At 43.4% G+C, this 25351-nt stretch overlaps 1 protein-coding gene across 1 annotated transcript in view; it reads left to right on the top strand.

Annotated features, from left to right (window-relative positions):
• The window catches only part of LOC132381787 (synaptosomal-associated protein 25-like), a 66072-nt gene that overhangs the window by 7961 nt on the left and 32760 nt on the right, over positions 1–25351 (top strand). Inside the window, exon 2 of the mRNA XM_059951353.1 lies at positions 19658–19797. Within this exon, the coding sequence (XP_059807336.1) occupies positions 19726–19797 (72 nt within the window). The 5' untranslated portion in view covers positions 19658–19725. The remainder of the gene's footprint in view (positions 1–19657; positions 19798–25351) is intronic.

The raw sequence follows: 25351 nt of genomic DNA, 5'->3' as shown, positions 1-25351 counted from the left end.
TGATCCATTCCATCTTGCACTCTTTGCTCTGTTCTGCAGTAAGATTGTAGAATCTTCACCTGGAGACGTTCTTCAGAATCAGTGTTAGGATGTGGTGTAACTTGTTGGTTTTGCTGCAGCAGCAGTACAATGCTAATAGAGAGAAAAAACGGAATTACAGTAAGTATATACAGTATATGTTTAATAGTTAAACAAGTAGTGCAAAAAAAGTAGTTGGTAGTGTTCATGGATTCATTGTTCTTTCAGAAATCAATAGTAAAGGGGAAGAAGCTGTCCTTGAATCACTGAGTGCATGTCTTCGGGCTGCTGTGCCTCCTTTCTGATTGTAACAATGAGAAGAGGGCATGTTCTGGGTGATGAGGGTCCTTAGTGACGTACGTTGCCTTTTTGAGGCATTGCTGCCTGAAGTTGTCCTGGATACTATGGAGGCTAGTGCCCATGACAGACCTGACTGAGTTTACAACTCTCTGCCCTTTAATTCATTCCTGTGCTGTAGACACCCCCTCCCACCTCTTCCCAATACTAGACTGTGATGCAGCCAGTTAGAATGTTCTCCTCGGTATACATAGAGAAATTTACAAGTGCTTTTGACATACCAAATCTCCTCAAGCTTCTAATAACAGTATTGATATGTTGGGTCCAGATTGGATCCTCAGATTTTGACATCCAGGAATTTGAAATTGCTCACCCGCTCTCCACCAGATCCCTCAGTGAGAACTGTGTTCCCTCGACCTACCCCTTCTGAAGTCCACAATCAGTTCTTTGGTCTTGCTGATTTTGTTGCAGCGACACCACTCAATTAGCTGATATATCTCACTCCTATATGCCCTCTCATCACCATCTGAAATTCTGGCAACAATAGTTTTAATGTTAGCAATGATTCATCTCATCTCAGCTCTCTCTGTCTCTCTTCATATCTTGATTTCTGTATGCCTGTCCTTGAACCCATAAACACTACCTGGTTATTTGTTTTTGCACTATTTTGAATTTATAGTAATTATATGCTTTCAAACTATTCTGCCGGAGGACAACAAATTTTGCATCCGGCGTTCATGATAATAAACCTGGTTCTGATTTTCCTTCACTCACCTCATCCCAGGGTCCAAGATCCAAGAAAAACTTCCATTAACAGTAAAGCCAATAATCTGTTTTCTGAAAGTTCCTTTGCCTTTCCAGTCCTGATGAAAGATTTTGGTCCAAAATGTCAACTGTTTTTATTCATTTACATAGACACTGCCTGACTTGCTGAGTTGCTCCTGCATTTTGTATGTGTTGCTCTTGATTTCTAACATCTGCAGAATCTCTTGTGTTTATAGTTTGGCACTTGGCTCAGTAGATGAGATTTCAAAGATTCAAAATACATGTATAATCAAAGTATTTAATGCAGTATATAAGCCTGAGATTTGTCTTCTCACAGACAGCCACGAAACAAAGAAAAACCACAGAATCCATTTGAAGAAAACATCAAACACCGAACACACAAAGAACGAATCACGCAACTATAGAAAAAACACAGAACATAAAACCAAGCCACAGAGTCATTGAAACAAATGTTCAGCTTAGATCAGTTCAGATCAATTCAGCGCTGCGTCCTTCATTTACTGTAGAGCAGTCCGCCCCGATCAAAATCGCACAAAATGGCAATAAAGAAGGGAGAAACCAGAAACGCATATAACACGAACCGCAGAGTTCAGTCCACAGACTGCATCGATTAAACCTTGCCCAAAACCCATGGCTCCCACACCCTCCTCCAGTAGAATCAAGAGGGAGAGGGAGCGGTCAAATGCAGACACCTTTCTATGGAAGCAGCGGGCTCCCATTCTCCCCTTAAACCAGGTTCACTAGGACACTTGCTAACATCCACAAAAAATTAAATTAAATGTACTGAGGTATTAAGAGAAATAATATTCAATAGTCTGGAAAATCGGCCAGTCCAACATCACCAGGATCCCAGATGTGCCAGACTGTAGGAGGTTTACTGATGCTGCATAATCTCGAGGCATTTTATGGGCAATTAAGGATGTTTAAAGTGCAGTCACCATTGCAAATTGCTTCATGGAATATCTGACACCAGTGTCCTGTTGTGTCAGGAAAGGCGGTAGCTAAAGACGTGCTCGAGAGACAGCGGTAAAGACCATTGGGAAGAGAGAAGCACTCCCACTACTCTCCACAGACGGTGCTCTGTACTGAATAGAAAGGAGCGTTTCAGTTGTGTGTAACAGGGTTATTAATAAAGGTATGTTCAATAAATGACAGGGGAGAAATGTGAATCGGAACAAGGGCAAGGTATCAGAATCAGGTTTATTCTCACCGAAATGTGATGTGAAATTTGTTAACTTAGCAGCAGCAGTTCAATGCAATACATAATCTAGCAGAGAGAGAAAAAATAATGAATAAAATAAAACATATTAAATAAACAAGTAAATCGATTACGTATATTAAATAGATTTAAAAGAGTGCAAAAACAGAAATACTGTATATTTTTTAAAAAAAAAGTGAGGTACTGTCCAAAGCTTTAGGAATTAGTGTCCAATTAGGAATCTGATGGCAGAGGGGAAGAAGCTGTTCCTGAATCACTGAATATGTGCCTTCAGGCTTCTGCATCTCCTACCTGATGGGAACAGAGAGTAAAGGACATGCCCTGGGTGCTGGAGGTCCTTAATAATGGACGCTGCCTTTCTGAGACACCGCTCCCTAAAGATGTCCTGGGTACTTTGTAGGCTAGTACCCAAGATGGAGCTGACTAGATTTACAACCTTCTGCAGCTTCTTTTGGTCCTGTGCAGTAGGACCACCCCCCCCCCACCCCCATACCAGACAGTGATGCAGCCTGTCAGAATGCTTTCCACAGTACAACTATTGAAGTTTTCGAATGTGTATCAATGGAAAGCAATCCGAGGTCCCAATTAATCTCCCTCTGTTTCGGGAGATGGCACATCCACTTATTTCTCAACCTTCTAAGCCGCCACACCTGGTGTCTTTTTGCAAGCCTAAAAATTCAATACCCTGAGGTGCGTCTCCCTGAGAACAGGCGGGAAGGAATTTGGTATTCTAGCTCCTGTTTGGCACAAAGTATTACTGTACTCAACTGCATCCGATTCAGTTATTGAAACCAAGTCCATTCACTTGTTTTTGGCAAAGTTTCCCCTTTCCCTCCAAAAGGAGGGGTCTGTGTGGAGGCTGGGGAAGTGGTTGCTGGCTCTGGGGATACGGTGCCTCACCGTCGAGCTTTACATGGTCATACATCATCTGTGAGCTTCCTCAATGAGAAGCATGAGTTGTGTGTAACGGGGTTGTGGTGAACTATGTGCCTGTCTGGACACGGCCCCTGCTGACTGCTCCTGTGGCTCCTCCCACAGGCCCCTGTATAAAGGCGATCTGAGGCCTGATGCTCGGCCTCAGTCTCCAGGACATAGTATGATGGACACTCACTCCTGGTTCCTTCTTCCAGTCAATAAAAGCCAATAACTCACCTTGCGTCTCAGTGTGAGTTATTGATGGTGCATCAGGGGTATTAATAAACGTACATGACAGTGCAGAAATGTGAATCGGAACGTGAGCAAGGTATCTATGGAAAGCAATCCTAGATTCCCAATTAATCTTCCCCTGTCTTGGGAGATGGCGCATCCAATAACTTCTCAGCCATCTAAGCAGCCATTTCTTATTATTCTCTTTGCCTTGGCATGCAAAAAAAAAACAAATTACGCAAACAGCAAATAAAAACCTTGTCTGCCCCTCAGTCAATGGTGCCAGAGTCCTGGTTCTTGGGCAAGGTTTAATCGATGCGGTTTGTAGATTGGACTGTCGTTCATGTTATGATGTGTTTCTGGTTTCGGGTCGCACCTTTTTTTTTGTTTTTTTTGTTGCTATTTTGTACGATTTTGATCAGGGTGGACAAGCTCTGCACCGGCAGGTAACGAGTGATGTGCTACTAGATTGAATTGAATAAGCCCCGACTCTTTTTCAATGCCTTTGTGATTTGGTGTTTTGTATTCTGTGTTTTTCTCTTGGTTTTTTTTTGCCATTTGCACAAATATTTTTTTTGCACATGGAGGTTTGATGTTTTCCTTTAAACAAGTCGCATGGTGTTTCTTTGTTTCATGGCTGTCTCAGAAGATGAATCTGAGTTGTATACTGCAGATATATTTTGATAATAAATGTACCTTGAATCTTTGAAAACCATCAAAACGTACGGTGAAATGCTCTGTTTGTGTCAATATGAGGATCGTGCAAGGGCATCCCACGTGCTTCTGGCACCAACATAGCATGTCCCCAGCTCACTTACCTTAACCTGTATGTCTTTGGAATGTGGGTGGAAATTGGAGCAGCCGGAGAAAATGCATGTGGTCATAGTGACGACATACAAGCTACTTATTGACTGCAGTGGGAATGGACCCTGGATCGCCATCACTGTAAAGTGTTATGCTGAATTCCATGCGATCAGGCCATCCCACAGCACCACCATGCTGGACGGGGAATGTCACTGAACAAATATCTCCACACCGTGGTCCAAGATTGGCTCCTCAAATCACAATACGAATTCTGGCAATGGACTTGATCTTCACCGTGTGACAGTTCCAGGGAATAGCACCAATCACCATCGATGGTCTTCTGTAACCTCTGAAGAGCCTTTGATTCATTCCAATTAAGAGGAACTAACTGTATTACATCCTTTTCTCTAAGGAATGTCTCTGTTGTACCTCTGTGTGCGAATAATGGTCTTTAGAAAATTCAGAACAGATCTGTTACCAAAGCAGTGTGGTGTCAAGCAAGACTGTGCCACTGTTCTTGATGAAGGGCCTTGGCCCGAAATGTCAACTCTTTATTCCTCTCCATAGATGCTGCCTGATCTGCTGAGTGTGTGTTGCTCTGGATTTCCAGCATCTGTAGAATCTCCTGTGTTTATATTCAACATTCTGTTATTATTTTCCCTTGTACTACCTCAGTGCCGTGGTGTGAGCGGAATAATCCTTAAGGATGGCGTGCAAAACAGTTTTTTACTGTACATTGTCACATCTGCCAATAACAAACCAACTTATTTCCCCGGCTATGCTTCAGCAGCAGCAGAACACTGGGACTGACATCTGCTTTGTGTGACTGACAGGGAAAGATTAAAGAGTTTTATTTTAAAGATGAGCTTAATGTACATTGAAACAGAGACTGAAATGCATTGTGTTCAGCAAAGACCCGAGTCAGAGGTGTGCTGGAGGCAGTCGACAAGTGTCGCCACACTGCCGGTACCGATATCGAATGCCCACAACTTAATAACCCTAACCCATACTTCTTTGGATTGTGGGAGGACACCCATGCGGTCACGGGGAGAACATACAAACTCCTGATCGGTGATGAGAATCAAGCCCTGATCTTACAGCAGGCTATAAAGTGTTGCCCTAATTGCTATGTCATTGTGCTGCTGTGCCCCTAGTCAAATCAAGAATAGCAAAAGATTATTTCCCTACAATTTCATTTTTGGCTTATCCCACTTCTTCAAAACTCTGTGTAGCCATGGGCATCTGCATGGGCCCCTGTTATACCTGTCTTTTCTGTTGAAAGGCCTCAATAGAGAGGACATGGAGAGGATGTTTCCTGTAGTGGGGGAGTCTAGGAACAGAGGGTGCAGCCTCAGAATAGAGGGGCGTCCAGTTAGAATGGAGATGAGGGGGAGTTTCTTTAGCCAAAGGGTGGGGAATCTGTGGAATTTATTGCTGCAGGTGGCAGTGGAGGCCAATTCATTTGGGTATATTTAAGGGAAAGATTAATAGGTTCTTGATTAGTCAGGATGTAAAAAGTTATGGAGAGAAGGGTTGAGGGGGAAAATGGATCAGCCATGATGAAATGGCAGAGTAGACCCAATGGGCCAAATGGTTTAATTCTGCTCCTGTACTGATATATAAACCTAACTCTATCCATGGCTATCTCAACTGTACCTCTTCCTACCCTGTCTCCTGTAAAAATGCTCTTCCCTTTTCATATCACATGGCACACAACGAACAAGCATTTACAAGGCATCTGGTTGAATTTCTAAAGTGATGCAGAGTAGGTTAACCTCACGTGTTTTTCCCTTTGAATTTCAAGAGAGTTGATTAAGTGTACATAAAAGAGCTGTCTATGAGGCTATGAGAATAGGGGAGCAGGAGTGCTTCGATGTTTCTATTGAAATCCTAGCATGGGGACGTGGGCCGAATGGTCTTCTGTGACCCATAAAGTTATCATTGAAGGCATGAAATAATCCTTGGGCTTGTTCACCCACTGAGATTTTTTTTAGTTTAGGAAGAGCTATTCTTGGAGAGGTGGTTGGAACTGGAACACCGAGATTCGTTAGGATCAGCAGCGTGGGATTTCTGTAAATTGAGAGGAAGAGAGATTTAAACCTTATCGTTAGGTGTGAATTGGGACATTGCTTGGCCTCGTTAAGATTAAATTCTCATCTCTGGCTGCTTGAAGTGTGAATAGTGTGAGGGAAATGTGACGCATCTTGAAGCCATCTCCTGGTGGAGCTGTGACACAGGCACTTGCTGTTGTGCGGTTGCTAGCTGCCTTGAAATGGATTGTTGCAGTTCTCCAGGGGGACAGGACGAGGCAGTGGTTTCTGGCCAGAGTGACATTGGCAACAATTATCAATGAAATTCCTTCCCCGCAGTATTCGGGCCTTCAAAGTAAATTTATTATCAAAGGACATGCATGTCATCATACACAGTACTGTGCAGAAGTGTTAAAGCCCAAGACTTCTACACAGTACTGTAGTAATTTTATGTACTACATTGTACTGCTGCCACCAAAACAAATTTCATGACATGTATGAGTGATGATAAACCTGATTCTGATATGGGTCTCTATTGTGGACTGAGAGTGGGAAGGGGGAGGGAGTGGGAAGCACCAGAGAGACATTCTGTAATGATCAATAAACCAATTGTTAGGGATCAAATTGCCGTGCCTGGTGTCTCCGGGCTGGGTGTGTTTGCACCCTCACTGGCACTCCTTTTCGCCACCTGTCCCACACCCTTCTGACAGCACTCCACCCTCGCCATTCCTGACATCCTGTGCTCCCGTCAGATTTACAGACTCGTTCTCCACTCCACATTGACAAATACAGTGCTCTGCAAAAACCTTGGGCACCCTAGCGGTATTGTAGTGTTCTCACTCAGGTGTAACGGAACTCTGAACTAAACACCGAGGTAAACCGTAGTCAATGAAAACAGGATCGCAGTAAGATTAACCGTTTACTGTTCACTCTTCCACATTAACATATGGTGAAAACTGTTGGTAAAACAATACAAAATGTATACAGTATTTGTTTCCTTGTTATCATATTTACATCGTAAATACTTGCAAAAGTAAAACTACAACAACTACATTACATTAAAGTATTACAGTCAGAATCTACCTATGCCATTGACTGCTTTAAATACACTTCAACACAAACTATCCGCAACTCTTTAACGAAAACATAAACCTTATCAACCGTCATTACTTTTAACAGAATCAGCGTTAACATTTTTAATTCAACACATCGATTATCTCATGAACTTACGGCGTTGCTTCACTGATGTTTCTAGTGCGTAGAAAGAAAACTTTTCTTGCGCTGATCCTGCACATGTGAACCCCCTCCTTCCCGTTTCTCCAAACCGGTATTTTCCCACAAGACGCGGCGAAACCGGGTGTGACGTCATCGCATGCCGTGATATATCACAGACAACGAATTTACTCTAAACAATCCTAACTTTAACTAAAAAATGCTAACAAACGAATTACTGAAGCGAAAATATTATAAACTAAACAAATGCCATAAAGGCAACACAGGTACATATAGTATATGTACAACTATATAGTAGTTAATGCACAGTACTGTACAACCCTGAGACTCATTGTCAGAATCAGGTTTATTAACACTGGCATCTGCCCTGAAATTTGTTTTTTTAAACTTTTAAATATTTATTAATTTTTTAGAAAATTATGAAGAATAAATGTAATGGAAAAAAAAAGAAAAATAATATTGATCCTCCCCCTCCCCTTAACCCTCCCCCCCTTAACCCTTATCTAAAGAAGGATAAAAAAAGAAAGAAAGAAGAAGAGAGACTGCCTGGATATTGGAGGGTCCCCACATGCTCCATGGAGTTCAAAATAATTTTAATATTTATTCCTTGAAATTTGTTAACATGAACAACAACAGTTCAATACAATGCAAAATAGAGAATAAAGAATACACAAGTAAATCAATTATAGTATAATAATATTGAATAGATAAATTTTGCAAGACAAATATATTATAAAGTGAGGTAGTGTTCATGGGTTCAATGTCCATTTTGGAATCAGATGGCAGAGGGGAAGAAGCTGTTCCTGAATCACTAAGTGTGTGCCTTCAGGCATCTGTACCTCCTACCTGATGGGAACTGAGAAAGGTGCATGCCCTGGGTGCTGGAGGTCCTTAATAATGGACACTGCCTTTCTGAGACACTGCTCCTTGAAGATGTCCTGGGTACTTTGTAGACTTGTACCCAAGATGGAGCTGACTAAGTTTATGACCCTCTGCAGCTTCTTTTGGTCCTGTGCAGTAGCTCCCCACTCCCCCATACCAGGCAGTGATGCAACCTGGCAGAATGCTCTCCACAGTACTTCTATAGAAGTTTTTGAGTGCTTTTGTTGACACGCCAAATCTCTTAAAACCCCTAATGTATAGTTGCTGTCTTGCCTTCTTATCTTGCATACTCAATAAATCCAATTACCATGATGGAATCAATGAGAGACTACCAAAAAGGCGGTCAGCCAGTGTACAAAAGACAACAAACTGTACAAATACAAAAAGAAAATAATAAACAATAGATATTGAGAACGAGATGAGTCCTTGAAAGTGAGTCCTTTGGTTGCAGAAACATTTCAATAATGGGGCAAGTGAAGTTGATGGAAGTTAACCCCTCTAGTTCAAGAGCCTGATGGTTCAGGGGTAATAACTGTTCCTGAATCTGGTGGTGTGAGTCCTGATGGCAGCAATGGGAAAAGATCATGACCTGGGTAGTGGGCGTCCCTGACGATGGATGCTGCTTTCCTGCACCATGTTTCATGTGGATGTACTCAGTGCTGGGAAGGGCTTTACTGATGGGCTGGATTCTGCTTTTTGCAGAATCGTCCTTTCAAGGGCATTGGTTTTTTCATACCAGGCTGTGATGCAGCCTGTTAATATACTCTCCAACACATCTACAGAAGCTTGTCAAAGGTGTTAATGCATCTGTTTCAACCACTTCCTCTAGCAGTTCATTCCATATACTGACCACCCTCTGGGTGGTAAAATTGCTCCTCAGTTTCCTAGTAAATCTCTCCCCTCTGTAGTCCTTGAATCTCCAGCCCCAGGGTAAAGACTGTATTCTCTCTATCAATGTGTCTTCTGATTTTATACACCTCTATAAAATCATTCCACATTCTCTGACACTCCCATGAAAGCAGTCCCAACCTGCTCAACCTGTTCCCATAACTCAGTCCCTCAAGTAAAATCAACATTCCTGTAAATCTCGCCTGCACACTTTGCAGCCTAATGGCATCTTTCCTATAGCAGGGTGACTGAACCCCCTCCTCCTCCCCCAGATGGATCTGCTTGAAACGTTGACTGTTTATTCCTCTGCATAGATGCTGCCCGAGTTTCTTCAGGATTTTTTTGTGTGTTAGTCTGGATCTCCAGAATCTCTTGTGTTTACAGTACTCCAAATGTCATCTACCCCAGGCCTGTACACCTCTGCTATGCCAGATCCCCTTTGCCCTCAATCCAAGAAAGAGAGAACCCCTCTGACAAAAAGCTATCCTCTCAGTGGGACATTAGGCTCAGCCTTTTCTTGGCTATGTGGCTCTGGAGTTTCTACTTGTCTAGAGTCTCACAAAACAATTTTAAACAGATTTGTCAGCTTGGAATATTTAGAATGATACTCCTTGACAGAGCAGGTAATTGGTTGGGCTGGGTAATGAGTACTACACAAAGGTTGGCAGAGCCTGAGGTAGGCCTAGGCTGATTAGGCACACCAGGAACTTTGTGGGCATGATGAATGAGGTCAGACGCACAGCGGCTCCAGTCTTTTTTAAACTGCATGAATTTCCCTCTGACAAGACAATCAAACTTCTGGCCAAACGGTTCAGATCAGGGAATCTTCTCTGCCCCTCCCCCTCACCCCTGTTTCACCCCCCCCTCCACAAAATTGTACTAGGCCTACAGAAAGTAGAGGATACAGTCCAGTCCATCACAGGAAAACCCCTCCCCACTATTGAACACATTGACAAGGAGCACTGCCTCAAGTATCCAGTATCAAGGACCCCCACCATCCAGGCCACATACTCTCCTCAATGTTGCCATCGGGAAGGTGGTACCACACCACCAGCTTCGGGAACCTGGTAACCAAGGGTTACCCTTCAACCATCAGGCTCTTGAACTGGAGTGGACAACTTCACTTAACGCAACACTGAACTGATTTCACAACCTATGGGCTCATTTTCAAGGACTCTACATCTCATGTTCTCAGTTTAAAAAGAAATCTATCTGTCTGTCTGTCTACTATTTGTCTATCTAACTACCTATTTAAGTCTGTCTGTCTATTCTTGACTGTCTATTTATATGCAGTTTCTTCTTTTGCGCATTGGTTGTTTGTAGTCTTTGTGTAGTTTTTCATTGATTCATTGTATTTCTTTGTTCTGCTGAGAATGCCTGCAAGAAAATGAATCTCGGGGTAGTATATGGTGACATTTATGTACTTTGAGAATAAATGTACTTTGAACTTTGGGATACAGGCAGCTGCCCTGCTTACGATAGGTGTTCTGTTCCTGACAGTGGTTCATATGTTGGAATTGAACGACATACTATGAAATACGTTGCTTTCTGTTAATGAACGACACAGTCTGAGATGTGCTGGGCAGCCTCCAAGTGTCACCACGCTTCCAGCATCAACATAACATGCTCACAACTTACCAACCCTAACCGTACGTGTTTGGGATATGGGAGGAATCCAGAGTACGCGCAGGTTATCCACTTGTCACAGGGAGAACATACAGACAGCGGCAGGAATTGAACCTTGATCTTACAGCTGGAGCTGTGAAGTGTCACACTACAGTGCAGGCATTTGTAACCCGTGGGATCTGAAGAAGTTTAAATCTGCCCTTCGATGGGAGTTCAGTGAAACTGTCTCTCACTGCTCCCCCTTTGATTTCAGCTGCCTTCCAACTCTTATCACCTCCTGGTTCTTCCTCTCCTCCAATCTTTCTTAATCTGACTCCTCATCTTTTTTTCCAGTCCTCACGAAGGGTCAAGGTCCGAAATGTTGACTGTATTCTTGCTCATAGCTGCTGCCTGGTCTGCTGAGTTCCTCCAGTAGTCTGTCTGTGTTGCTTGGATTTCCAGCATCTGCAGATTTTCTTTTGTTTGTGAGCACTTGTGTTGCCTGTTTCTTTCGCCTCCTCTGGGAGATAATAAGTCCAAAAGACACAGGAGCAGAATTAGGCTATTCAATCCATCAAATCTGCTCCATCATTCCATCATGGCTGATTTATTTTTCTCTCTCAACCATATTCTCATGCCTTCTCCACATACCTTGGTAGCCCTCATTAATCAAGAACCTATCAACCTTTAAATACACTCAATGACAGCCTCCACAGCTGTCTGTAGCAATCAATTCTACAAATTTGTCACCCATTGGCTAAAAAAATTCCTCCTTTTCTCTGTTCTAAGGGGACACCTTTATATTCTGAGGCTATGCCCTCTGGTCCTAGACTCTTCCAATACAGGAAACATCATCTCCATTTCCATTCTATCCGGGTCTTCCAATATTTGATAGGTTTCAATGAGATTCCACCACCTCCCCCATTCTTCTAAACTCCAGTGAGTTCAGGCATTTTCCTCCAGCATTTTGTGTGTTGCTCGAGATTTCTAGCATCTGCAGAATTTCTTGTGTCTATGTGCAAGGTGGAAAGGAGTTTCACTTTGGAAAGCCAATCAGGCTGGAACTTTCTCTGAGACCAGCACAGTAGTAATGGGTAACAGGTGAGTGCAATGCATGGTTATGCTGACATGCAGGTGGCTGGAATGTGTTGGACAGGCTATGAAGGCGCATCATAGAATGGTTACTGAATGAAATAAAGCCATTGTCCCAGAGCCATGACTAGCAGATCCTCTGCTTCACAACTCCAATGACCTGGGTTCTATTTTGACCTTTAGTGCTGTCTGTATGGAGTTTGCATGTTCTCCTTTTGACCGCGTGGGTTTTTCCAGGTGCTCTGGTTTCCTCCCACACCTCAAAGATGTGCAGATGTCTAGCTTAAGTAGTCACTAGTGTGTAGGTGAGTGTAGAGGATATTGAGAGTATAGGGAGTATTGAACTAGATTAGAGTTCAGAGGCAGTTTCCAGGAAACATCCTGGGAATGAAAGGGTTAAGGCATGAGAAGACTGGGGTGGAGTGGGGGTGGAATCTCATTGAAACCTACTGGAATATTGAAAGGCCGAGAAAGAATGAACATTGGGAAGAATAGTGGGGGACTCTAGGATCAGAACTGAGGTAAGATGGAATTTGCAGTGAATCTGTGGCAAGTCAAAGTTCAAAGTAATTTATTATCAAAGTATGTGATCATTATACAAGCTTGAGATTTGTCTGCTTAGAGGCAGCCACAAAACAAGAAACCTGGAAGAACCCAATTAAAGACAAAATGAACACCCAATGTACAGAGAGAGGGGAAAATACACAAATCATTTAAACAATAAAAACAAGCAGCAGCATTCAGAACTGGATTGAGTCCATAGCCCTGAAACCCGGAGCAGCCGGGGCAGGCCCAAAGCGTCAGCCTCAGTTCATCACACAGTGGTGCAATCGTATAATGAAGCTTGCAGATATGAAGGCCCTAGCAGCCGTAGCAGAACATAGCAGGATAAGTCATTGGGTACATTTAAAATGGAAGTTGATGTGTCACAGGTTATGGGGGGGGGGGGGGAAATGTGGTTGAGAGGCAAAATAAATTAGCTATGATCAAGTAGCAGAGCATTCTCAATAGGCCAAATGGCCTAATTCTGCTCTTATTTCTTGTGGTCTTACGTGCTTGATGGTCAGCATGAATAATGGGCTAAAGGGCCTCCTGTGTAGTATAACTTTGTCTCTTGAGTCTGTTAGGTCTTTCGGATGTAGAGAGGATGTTTCTATTGGCAGAAGAGTCCAGGGTCCAAGGGCTCAGTCTCAGAATACAGGGATGTCCCTTAAAAAGTGACAACGAATTTTTTCAGTCAACAGACAGACAGACATACTTTATTGATCCCGAGGGGAATTGGGTAATTCATAGGGTGGTGAATCTGTGGAATTTGTCGCCACAGAGGACAATGGAGCGCAGGTTTTTGGGTGTGTTTAAGGCAGGGATTGATTGGTTCTGAATTGGTAAGGAGTTATGGAATGAGAAAGTGTGAGAGTGGAGTTGATTTGAATAATCAGCCTTGATTGAATGGTGGAGCAGACTCGCTGGGTTGAATAGCCCAAATCTGCTCCAATATCAAATGGTCTTACTGACACTTCTGCCAATTCACCTCGTCCCTCACCATCATTTAGGATCCCAAACAGCCCTTTGCCTGCAAGTCTTTCGCGGTCATTTACTGTACCCGATGTTTCCGGTGTGGCCTTATCTACATTGGTGAGACCTGACATAGGTTGGGGAACCACACTGTCGAACAGCTTCACTCCACCCGCACAGGGAGGATTTCCCCGTGGCCACCCATTTTAATTCCACGCCCCATTCACATTCCTCCTCTGCTGCCACAATGAGACCACGCGCAGGCTGGAGGAGCAACACCTCATATTGGGTGGTCTCCAATCATCTTCTCCCTCCCTTTCCCTCTTTATTATTCCCTGTTCTGGCTGTCATCTTACCCCTTCTGTTCTCCTCCACCTTCCCTGTCTCCCATGGTCCATTTTCCTCTCCTATCAGATTCCTCCTTCTCCACTAATAACCTTTCCACCAATCGCCTCCCTTCTTCCCACTTCTTTCCTCCTACCCCACCCCCATCCATCTGTCTTTAACTGTCTCTTTCCTGCTGCTACTCCTTCCCCTCCCTTTTTTGTTCTGGCTTTTTCCCCCCGCCCCTTCCTTTTCAGTCCTGATAAAGGGTCTGGGCTCGAAACATCAACTATTTATTCCTTTCCACAGATGCTGCCTGACTTGCTGAGTTCTTGAAGCATTTTGAGGTTGTTGCTCTGGATTCTCAGCATCTGCTGAATAGCTTGTGTTTATGAACATTGTGGGCATGCCATGTTGCTGGAGTTTGTGGTGTCACTGTTTGTTTCGATTATACATGTGAATAACAAGTAAATCAGTCCAAATCTAGAAATGTTATCATTTTGTTAGCTTTTCTAACCATTTTCAGTGCCTGTGAATAATTCCCAGTTTACCCTGGAGCTGTCTGACTTCTCACCATTTAGATACTGCCATTTTAGAAAAAAATTTGCTGCCAAAACAAACAATTCCACATTCTCCCATCTTAGTCCTCATTTGCAACATCTTTGCTCGGAAACTATCTTTATCCCGAGTGCATTCTCTTTGTGGTCACTTGTATTGTGACCTGTCTTTGAAATGGACACAACTGTAACCAGACCTTTGCTTTCTGAGGGATTGTTGAAAGCTGGCACTGGGAGGACCCGCACCCACCCAATAAACCTTGCCAGAGAGAGTGAAGAGCAGGCTAGTGTGGGGGCCATGCATGATCAGAGGATGAAACTTGCAGGAGCATCTCCATCTAGAGTTTTGTCAGTCCAGGGGAGGTACTGTGAAGTTTATGCCCATGAAATCCAGGCCAGCTCCACCACCACCACAGTCATACAGGCCATTCGGCCAACTCATCCATACTCACACAGTTGCCTACATCAGCTGATCTTTTTCTGTGCACTTGGCTCATATCCCTCTAAATCAGGGGTTCCCAAACTCGGTGAATGGTAAGGCTCCATGGCACAAAAAAAGGTTGCAAGCCCCTGCTCTAAATCTTTCCACTCTTCAGAGTGCTTTCTGAAGGCACGATGGTGGCCGTACTTCATTAGGAGTTTGGGCAGATTTGGTATGCCACCAAATTTCTACAGATGTACAGTGCAGAGCATTCTAACTGGCTGCATCACCATCTGGTATGGTGATGGGGGGGGGGGGGTGTCACCTACACAGGATCGAAATAAGCTACGGTGGGTTCCAAACTCGGTCAGCTCCATCATGAGCACTAACCTCCCAGCATCTAGGACATCTTCAAGAAGAGGTGGCTCAGAAAGGCAGCATCTATCATCCCCATCACCCAGTTCATGCCCTCTCATTGCTACCATCAGGAAGGAGGTACAGGAGCCTGAAGTCTTGCAATCAATGATTCAAGAACAGCTTCTTCCCCTCTGCCATCCGATTTCTGAATGGACAGTGGACACTTCCACACAATTCCTCCTTTTATACTGTTTATTTATTTATTGTAACTTATAGAAATCCATTTTTATGTCTTGCACTGTGCTACCACAAAACAATAAATCTCTCTGCATATTTATTTCAACAGCATATGGTGTAATGCTGTAATAGTGCCAGCAACCTGGGTTCAAATCCGGCTGCTGCCTTTAAGGAAATTTTACATTTTCCCTGTAACTGCATGGGTTGCCTCTGTGTGCTCCGGTTTCCTCCCACATTCCAAGAATGTATGGTTTAATAAGTTAATTGGTCATATGGGTGGAACTGGGCAGAGTGGGCTCATTGGACCAGAAAGACTGTTAGCGTGCGCTATCTCTAAATTAAAAAACAATAATCATGAGTTAGCATTGATCCTCTGCTGGATATACAGCCAGTGAATCCATCCCCAAATCTGGGAATGGGGTGGCAGGGTCGTCTATGGACAGCAATTGTTCTTTAAATGCTTCCACCCCCTGACTAATTATTAGCCACCCTTACAGAGGTCACCCTTGGGCAAGATGTAGCATCTACTTACCCTCCATCCCATCCCATCCCTTGTTCGGATCATGTGAAGCCACGGGAGTAGGCGGTGGATGGTCATACGAGCAGACGATGTGGATCACAAGTCCTGGTTTTGCGACCACTGACGCCAGGCAGACAATCTCTGAAGAGTATTGATAATGGCTGGGGTCACCCATCTTGTAAAGACATTGCCCAGAAGAAGGCAATCGCAAATCACTTCTGTAGAAAAATTTGCCAACAACAAACATGGTCAAGGAAAGGCCATGATCGCTCATGTCATATGACACAGCACATAATGAAAGAGGAACCAAGGTTTTAATCAGGATGCTGGCTGGCAGTATAGGCCATGGGAAGGACTCAGAAGGGCTTGTTGGGGACAGGGACAAGCTGCGTGGATGGGTAAGAACATGGCAGGAGGAAAATTATGTCAGTTGGTGATGAGAGGGCATGCAGGAGAAAGATGTACCAGCCAGTAGAGTGTGTTGTAGCAACAATCTTGCACTCAACATCCGTTAATACCAAAGAGCTGATTGCGGACTTCAGAAAGGGAGAACAAACAACAGTCACCTTAGCAGGATCAAAAGTAGAGAATGAGCAACTTCAAGTTTCTAGGCGTCAAATCTCTGAGGATCTTACCGGACCCAAAATGTCGATGCAGCTATAAAGAAGGCAAGACAGCGGCTATATTTCATTAGAAGTTTGAGAAGGTTTGGTATGTCATCAAAAACAGTCACAAATTTCTGTGGATGTGCTGACTATACTTCATTTGGAGTTTGAAGGGATTTGGCATGTCAACAAATGCACTCAAAACCTTCTATAGATGTACTATGGATAGCATTCTGACAGGCTGCATCACTGTCTGGTATCGGGGGGGGGGGTCTACTGCACAGCACTGAAAGAAGCTGCAAAGGGTTGTAAATTTAGTCAGCTCCATCTTGGGTGAGTTGTGTCTCGGAAAGGCAGCATCCATTATTAAGGACCTCCAGTACCCAGGGCATGCCCTTTTCTCACTGTTACCATCAGGTAGGAGGTACAGAAGCCTGAAGGCACACACTCAGTGATTCAGGAACAGCTTCTTCCCCTCTGCCATCCGATTCCTAAATGGACATTGAATCTGTAGACACTATCTCTCTTTATTAATATATATTATTTCTATTTTTTGCATGATTTTCAATCTACTCAATATACATATACTGTAATTGATTTATTTATCATTTTGTTTTCTTTTATATTATGTATTGCATTGAACTGTTGCTGCTAAGTAAACAAATTTCACGACACATGCCAGGGATAATAAACCTAATTCTGATTCTAACTGGCTACATCACTGTCCGGTATAGAGGGTGGAGGTGAACGTTTGCTGCTGCACAGGATTGAAGTAAGCTACAAAGAGTTGTAAACTCAGTCAGCCCCATCATGGGCACCAGCCTCCCCAGCATCCAGGACTTCTTCAAGGAGTGATGTCTCAGGAAGGTGGCACCCGTCATTAAAGGAACCCAATCACATGCCTTGTTCTCATTGCTACCATCAGGAAGGAGGTACAGGAGCCTGAAAGCACACAATGGTTAAGGAATAGCTTCTTCCCCTCTGCCACCTGATTTCTGAATGGGCATTGAACCCATGAACACTATCTCGTGTGTGTGTGCTATTATATTACATTGTACTGTTGCCACAAGTTAACGAATTTCATGACATATGCCGGTATTATTAAACCTGATTTTGATTCTGATTTTGAACTCATCCACATCAATAGAGAAAAGAAAGGCTGAGTCATTTTTCTTCAATGCTGAGAGATTGAACGGTTTTGATATTTAAAAAGGTTGTGGGTCCTTGTGCTGAAATCGCCGACCGTTACCATGCAAGCTCAGATGAACACGCAAACTGTGTGTGGCCTTTATTCCAAGAGGATTTGTGAACAAGATTAGACATGCTGTGTCTCGCTCCAATTATGCGGGGACCTGGAGATACTGCATCTGGGGTGTTGTCTGATTTTCTGGAAGTCTTGGATGTTATTCCTATCAATGCAGAAACACACTTTTAATACAGATTTTTAGATATTGTTGTGGTTTTCATTGGTCTGGGCCACATCCAGATGCCATACGCAGGCCTGGGCAGTACGATATGTTGCCCACATAACAGGCTCCCCCCTCTCTAAGTAGCTGATGAATCCAAAGGAACGGCAGAAACTGATCCAGTTTGGTACCAGCAGTGTTAGAGGAGTTGCCAGTCAGTGTTGAACTCAATGTAGGACTGCCTTAGGTACTCCAGCTCTGGTTTTTTCCTCCAGGTGTACTCTCGAAGCCATCCCCACGGGTGGGTATAGTTCGAGATCAGTGTTTTCCTTCTCCTAGACAAGCTGTCAACCACAGCTGATGAGCTTCATCTGCCCGAAGTGACTGGTTTTATGGCTCCAGTTACCTGCCTTTGTCCCTTCTCCTGCCAGTAGAAACATTTTGGCCAGGCTTAGTAGCCAAACTGCACGTGAACACCAAGAGCTAGACTTGATTGTCTGAGGCTATTTGAGACACGTGCCAATAGGAGGTCGGGGATATTCCCCACTTACACCCCAGCTATAAAAACCTTAAGGAACCAAATATTATATGGTGATAAAATGCATTTTCTAGTGAGTCTGAGTTTGAAGATAAGAGACTGCAGATGCTGGAATCTGGAGTGAAATAAAATCTGCTGAAGGATCTCAGCCAGTCAGGCGGTGTCTATGGAGGGAAATGGACAGTGGACATTTTGGGTGGAATTGCTTCATTTGGATTGAGAATAAAGGGAAAGGGACTCCAGTGATTTTTAAAATGAGCATGTGTTGAGTTCCCAATCTGGGGTCCGAGGACCCCTTGGTTAATGGTAGGAGTCCATGGCATAACTAAAGGTTGGGAACCCTTGGTTTAAGGGACCTGGTGAGCCACATACCAAACCATCAGGATTCTCCCAAAAAAAATCAAAGTGGATGATTGAGTTTTGCTTTTATTTGTCACATGTACATTGAAAAGTCAAAAGTACATTAAAATGCATTATTTGCATCAACAACCAATACCATCTGAGGAGGTGCTGGGAGATGCCAGCTAGCGTCGCCATGGTTCCAGCGCCCACAACATCTCTGTAATATTTAACAAGTTTGGCTAGGATGAGAAGGATTTGGAGAGTTATCAAATTCCTTTTTCTCCAGCCTTTCTCACCCACCTGGCTTCATCTCTCACCTTCTATCTAGCTTCCTTCCCCTTCCCCACCCACCACCTCATCTGGCACCTTTCCCCTTCCTTTCCAGTCCTGATGAAGGGCCTCAGCCTGAAGCATTGCCTGTTTATTCACCTCCGTAGATGCTGCCTGACCGGCAGATTTTCTCCAGTATTGTGAGAGTGTTGTTTATGCCTTTTAAAAGGCATAAAAGGGCCCTTTTATGGGCTAAAAGGCCCGTTTCTGTGCTGTAGTGCTCTATGACTCTACAGCATATAACACTATCACCTCGAGCAGACCCTAAAGTGCCTACTGCCTGGACCTGTGGAAGACCACCTTAGCAGCTCTGTTGGTTGTAGGAATTAATGTGTTAGACTTTTGAATTTGATTATATTATAGGAGCTCATGTATTTGTGGGGATGTCTGGGAAGTCAGTTGTTCATAATCCAGAGGTACGTTGTGCAGTCATCATCGTCATCATTATGCGCCTCGTTATCTTGTACCGTACCTGTGCTAAAGCCTGCCATTCTCTGCTTTGCAGCCCCCCGTGCAGCCACAAGTCCTTCAACGTGACGCGCTGCGCCATCGCAGTCAACCGCCAGAAGGACCATGGACGGAAACGTGGATATGAGGTCGGAGTTAGAGGAGATGCAGCGATGTGCTGATCAGGTCACTGATGAGGTGAGGATGAATCGAGGGCAAGAGAGCACTTATTTGTAATTACCTTCTCGCCAGATGGAGCAAGAGGTGAAATTGAGAGCAGCAGGGTCAGTATCAACAGCTGCTGCCTGGAAAAAATAAATCGTAATGTTCATAATCTGAAACTGAGGAACTTGGCATTGTCTCTGAGTTGTACAGTGCCTATCAAAAAAAAAAACTGGGATTCAAAAAATGTCAAATGTAAATGTATTATCACAGTACATATAGTATATATCACCATATACAACCCTGAGATTCATATTCTTGTTGGTATACTCAATAATTCTATAAACTAGTAACTATAACAGAATCAATGAAAGTCTGCCCCACTAGGCATCATTCAAAAGAGTGAGTGACTGAGGGAATGTGGGAATGATGGGATTTGGGAATGGCCATAGTCTGGGATAATGTCTGCCAAATGAATGGAGAATTTTGTGCTTGGTATTCCCAAGATGTAGAAATGAAGGATGGTGCTAGCTGGGTGCCCTGGATCATTAGGGGTATATAGAGGAGGCAGATGCATTTCTAAAAGAGAATTGTGGGCTAGGAGATTTGGCATGAAATATGAGATAGTGAATGGGCAGATCAAGTCAGAATCGGGTTTATTACATTGACATATGTTGTGAAATTTGCTGTTCTGTGGCAGCAGCCTTGTATAACGTGCAAAAGATTCGAAGAATCTGTGTGGTGAATTCCGGTTAATCGGGGCAGTCGCTTCTTATTTGCGATAACTCTTAAAGAACAAAAACTAATCGAGATAATAGTCAGGAGCCCCTTCGTTTATTTGGGACACTATGCTGTTTAACTGGGACAGGAAACTGTTGCGAAACAGCTTCTAACTAGCATCAGTCAGATGCATTTGTGTGGCTGTTAGGCGCTACACCGTGCTTAGAGTGAACAGATTTTAAATAAATCTGTGTGTGTTTGTGTTCAAAAAATAGTGATTTTTGTTGCTGATAGTTGGTGAGAATTAAGTAGTAAGACAAATTGGAACTGTTCTGTTGACTGCAGTTTTGATCATTTGTACTTGGAGGTGCCAGAAATGGTGAAAATGAAATTATTTCACTACTTCAAGTTAGGAACTGCAAAAAAAATTTGAAGGTATTGACAATCATCTTGGACGTTACAATGAAAATAAATATTTGAAGGTGCAATCATCAAAAGCATCGTATGAAGGCAGTACATTATCTGCTCTAGGTGTCTGTGCTGAAATTGTTCATTTACTGTCAATGAAAAGAATGTGGCAGCTTACAGATACCCAGGATGAACTCCTCTGGAGTAGTATTCTACTTTGTTCTGTATTTTATCTGAATACATAATTTGTTACTTAGCTAAATGGTAGTTTGTCTTTATTTTTTTTCCATGAAACATTGGCTAACTGGGACTGTCGGTTAATTGGGCCAAAATGTACTGGTCCCAATGTGTCCCAATGAACTGGAATCCATAGTATTTATTAAAAAAAAAATCAGATTGAATGGTAGGGCAGTTCTGAGGGGCCTACTCCTATTTTTTTTTCTACCCTTGCGTTTAACCAGTAAGCTTGAGAGATTGAATTTGCAGTCACTATATGGATGATGGGTGAGTTAGGTTAGGGGCATCTCTATATTGAATGGGATTGAACTTGCTTTGTATGTCCAGACAAAAGGGTGAGAACAGTGACAACCTGAGTGCCCATGGTTGATGCTAACGCATCAGGAACCTTTCGGGGTGGAAGTAGGTGATACTGGTTGTTACAGTAACAGTCAAGGCAATTGAGTCATAGATGAGGTGGAATTTATCTCCCTATTTACTGACTGTTACAACACTGGTGTTCAGGGCAGTAATGAAGGTCCTCTATCTCTGGCAGTGTTCAGGGCTTCCTTTATTGTGCCGGTAGCCTCCTCTCAGTTTCACTACTGTCAGCCATGCAAGTCGCAGGTGGAGACTCAGGAATACCGTCACACTCCGGTGTCGAAGGATTCTTCATTGCTGTTTTATTTTACTAGTGAAGACTGTTGGCCCTGAGCTGGACTCCTGAACCTGGAGGACCAGTGGACCACTCTTAGTCTGGCCTCTACCCTTTGACCTACGTGGCATGGGTGACCCTACCAAGAGCCAAAATATAATGGCTTGATTCTAGCCAGCACAGCTGCCCAGGTCAATGAGGCATGCTAGCATCCAAACCCATGACAAGGTTGTGGCCCTCTTGGAGGATAAGGTAGACAGTCGGATTCTTTTTCCCAGAGGTGAAACATTAAACATTATCTCGCATGCACTTAAGATGAGAGGAGATGTGCTGCACAAGTTTTTATTTAAAACACAGAAAAAGGTAGATTCCTGTATCGGTTAGCCAGGGTAGTGGTGGAATTGGATATGTTATTTCCCTTCCGGTTGGCTGAGACTAAAAACACAGGTCATGGGTTAAGGGTGAAAGGTAAAATATTTAAGGGGAATCTGAGGGGGATTATCTTCACTCAGTGGTGATGTGAGTGTGGAACGAACTGTCAGTGGAAGTGGAAGGTTCAGGTTCAATAGTAACGTAGAAGGGAAGTTTCAATAGGTGACTCTGTAATTTCCTTTGGGATTAATAATCTGTCCATCTATCTAAGTGGATGGGGTGTGGAGGACTCTATATGGGTGTAGGTAGATGGGACTAGGTAGAAATCCAGGCCAGCATGGAAAAGAGGGGTGGAATGGCCTTTTCTGGTGTGTTATCATGACTCTATGATAGTAGCATTAAGGAGGCTGTTAGATGGGATGTGGGTGACAGGGAGGAGATGTACTTCTACCAAGGAAGATGAAAGGTGCTCCTTCCCCCTGTCAGTCTACACCTGGACCTTAGTGTGTTTCCCCCCACCCCCCCAGATTAGGGCCATGTGAAACCATGGGTGGACGGTCGTATGAACAGCCGGTGCTGATCACAAGTCCTGGTTATGCGATCACTGATGCCAGGCAGGCAGTCTCTAAAGAGTATTGTAAAGACACTGCCCAGAAGAAGACGATGGCAAACCGCTTCTGTAGAAAAAAATTGCCATGAACAGTCATGGTGATGGAAAGACCACGATCGCCCACGATCATGATCATGATGATGAGGATAGGTAGGGACGTAACTTGGGATCATGTGCAGGTGGAATGGATATAACCATACAGCTTGGAAAATATTTTAACTTTGGAAAATAGTTTATAGTTTAACTTTGTATTGTGTTTGGCATGGGCAAGGAGATCCGAAGGGATGTTCCTGTTCTTTATTGTTCTAGCTGTATCAGATCCACTTTGAGACATTTATGAGAGGAGTGTTCGGATCGAACAGAGGCGAGTGGAATGTATTTTCATGGGCAGGTTGTTTCCCATGGCACTGTAGGCACTGTACAGCTGTGAGGGATGACCAGTGAGCTCAATAGGTCAGAGATGGGAGACGGGCAGATCAGGGCAGGTTCGACCTTGAGAAAGGAGAAGGCGGGAGCCAGCACAGTGATGTAGCGCTGAATAATTAACGGTGGCAGCTGGTGATTGTGAGGGTCTGAGGCCTCAACAAATGAAATGCCGGTGGGGTGCAGGATGGATTAAATCGAACTGCAGACTAAAGCTTGACAGCAGTTTTCTGGTGAACTGAATGCTGCAGCTAATGTTCAGGCAATAAAACTGGGTAATGGCACAGAGGAAGGGATACTTTGTATGAGTGTTAGCCAACCTGCACTTACACTCCTTAGCCAAGATATTAGATTACTAAATAACCTAATCAAATTACCCTTGCTGCTGCAACCCATCCACTTCAAGGTTCAATATGTTGTCTCGGCCCGGAACGTTGACTGTACTTCTTTCTATAGACGTTGCCTGGCCTGCTGCGTTTCACCGGCATTTTGTCTGTGTCTCTCATTAATAAGTCATTTTCATCCACTAAACTGCCAGTCACTGGATATTTTTTATTCCTTGCAACATTCTCTGTAAACTCTAGGGACTGTTGTGTGTGAAAACCCCAGGAGATCACTAGTTTCTGAGATACTCAAACCACCCCATTTGGCACCAACAATCATTCCGCTGTTAAAGACACTTACTGCAAGTAACATTTCTTCCCCATTCTGTTGTCTGGTCTGAACACCAATTGAACCTCTTGACCAGATCTGCGTGCTTTTATACATTGAGTTGCTGACATATGATATTTACATTAGTGAGCAGGTGTACAGGTGTACCTAATAACTGAATATATATCAGCTTAAATTTCTAGACACTTCCATAGGTGTGTCTATGAAGACCATAAGATATAGGAGCAGAATTAGGCTATTTGGCCCATCAATTCTGCTCTGTCAACTCTGCTGATCCATTTTCCTCTCAACCCCAGTCTCCTGCCTTCTCTCCATATCCCTTCATGCCCTGACTAATCAATAATCCATCAACCTCCACTTTAAATGTACCCAGTGACTTGGCTTCCACATGTGTCTGTGGCAAAGAATTCCACAGCTTCACCACTCTCTGGCTAAATAAATTCCTTGGGGCATCAAAGGTTACAGGGAGATGGCAGGGGAATGGGATTGAGGAAAAATAAATCAGCCATGCCAGAATATCAGAGCAGAATTGATGGGCTGAATGGCCTAGTTCTGTTCCCGTGTCTTGTGGTCTAATTGTTAAGATACAAACATATTGGAATGATATTTGGTCCCTGTAAAATTTCCCTCTATAAACTATAGAGTGGACTTGTGCAATGTATGAAGGCTCTAATAAAGATATGAGGGAAAATCACAATAGTCAGAGAGGCAGGTGCAGGAGGAATCCCTGGTCCAGCAGAGCAGAAGAGGGAACTTTGTCCCAGTACTGTTGAATAAGTAGAATGCTGTGCAATAAAATCTATTTGCATTTGCTAATACAACATCGGAAATTAAAACAGACGGTCGCAATACTGATAGTATTAATTTCCCTAAGCCATGTTTACACTCTCTGTGCAATGTTCCATACATTAACACTTGAGTGTGACCCACACCCCTCACCATCTGGGAGGTGGTTCTGTATGTTGTGCATCCGGTTGGCAGCACTTCCATCAACAATGGTAAGATCCAGTTCTGAAAAGGAGTCAACATTGAAGTGTGAGCTCGGTTTCCCTCTCCTCGGATGCTGCCTGACCTGAGTGTTTCCAGTATTTTCAGTTTTATTTCTGACAGGTTGTTGTACTTGCCATTGCTTGATTCATTCTGCTGACAGTCACAATGTTTGCATTTGTTTTCATGCAGTCGGGTTTTATAACACCCCTTGTATATGAAATAAAATCAAACAAGTATATAATTATTCTATGAATATATAATTATACAGTTAAAATGTAATTTAATTAATACACAAATCAAAGCATTGTTAAGGATACAGGCAACAATAAATATGAGTTAGGCAGGGGTCTTTATAACAAATAACATGTTTATTAAACACTGAAAACAACCCCCCAAAAGTAAACAAATCACTAACGTAACCGGAAATCAGCTGCGGTGCGGCAGCTTAAACAGTTCTTAAAGCAATGAAGCTTAAACAGTTCTTAGAGCGATGTTGCAAAAACAGTTCTTTAAAGTAGTATTGC

Source organism: Hypanus sabinus, chromosome 26, assembly GCF_030144855.1.
Source record: "Hypanus sabinus isolate sHypSab1 chromosome 26, sHypSab1.hap1, whole genome shotgun sequence".
Classification (NCBI taxonomy): Eukaryota; Metazoa; Chordata; class Chondrichthyes; order Myliobatiformes; family Dasyatidae; genus Hypanus; species Hypanus sabinus.
This window is presented reverse-complemented; position numbering and strand designations above follow the sequence as displayed.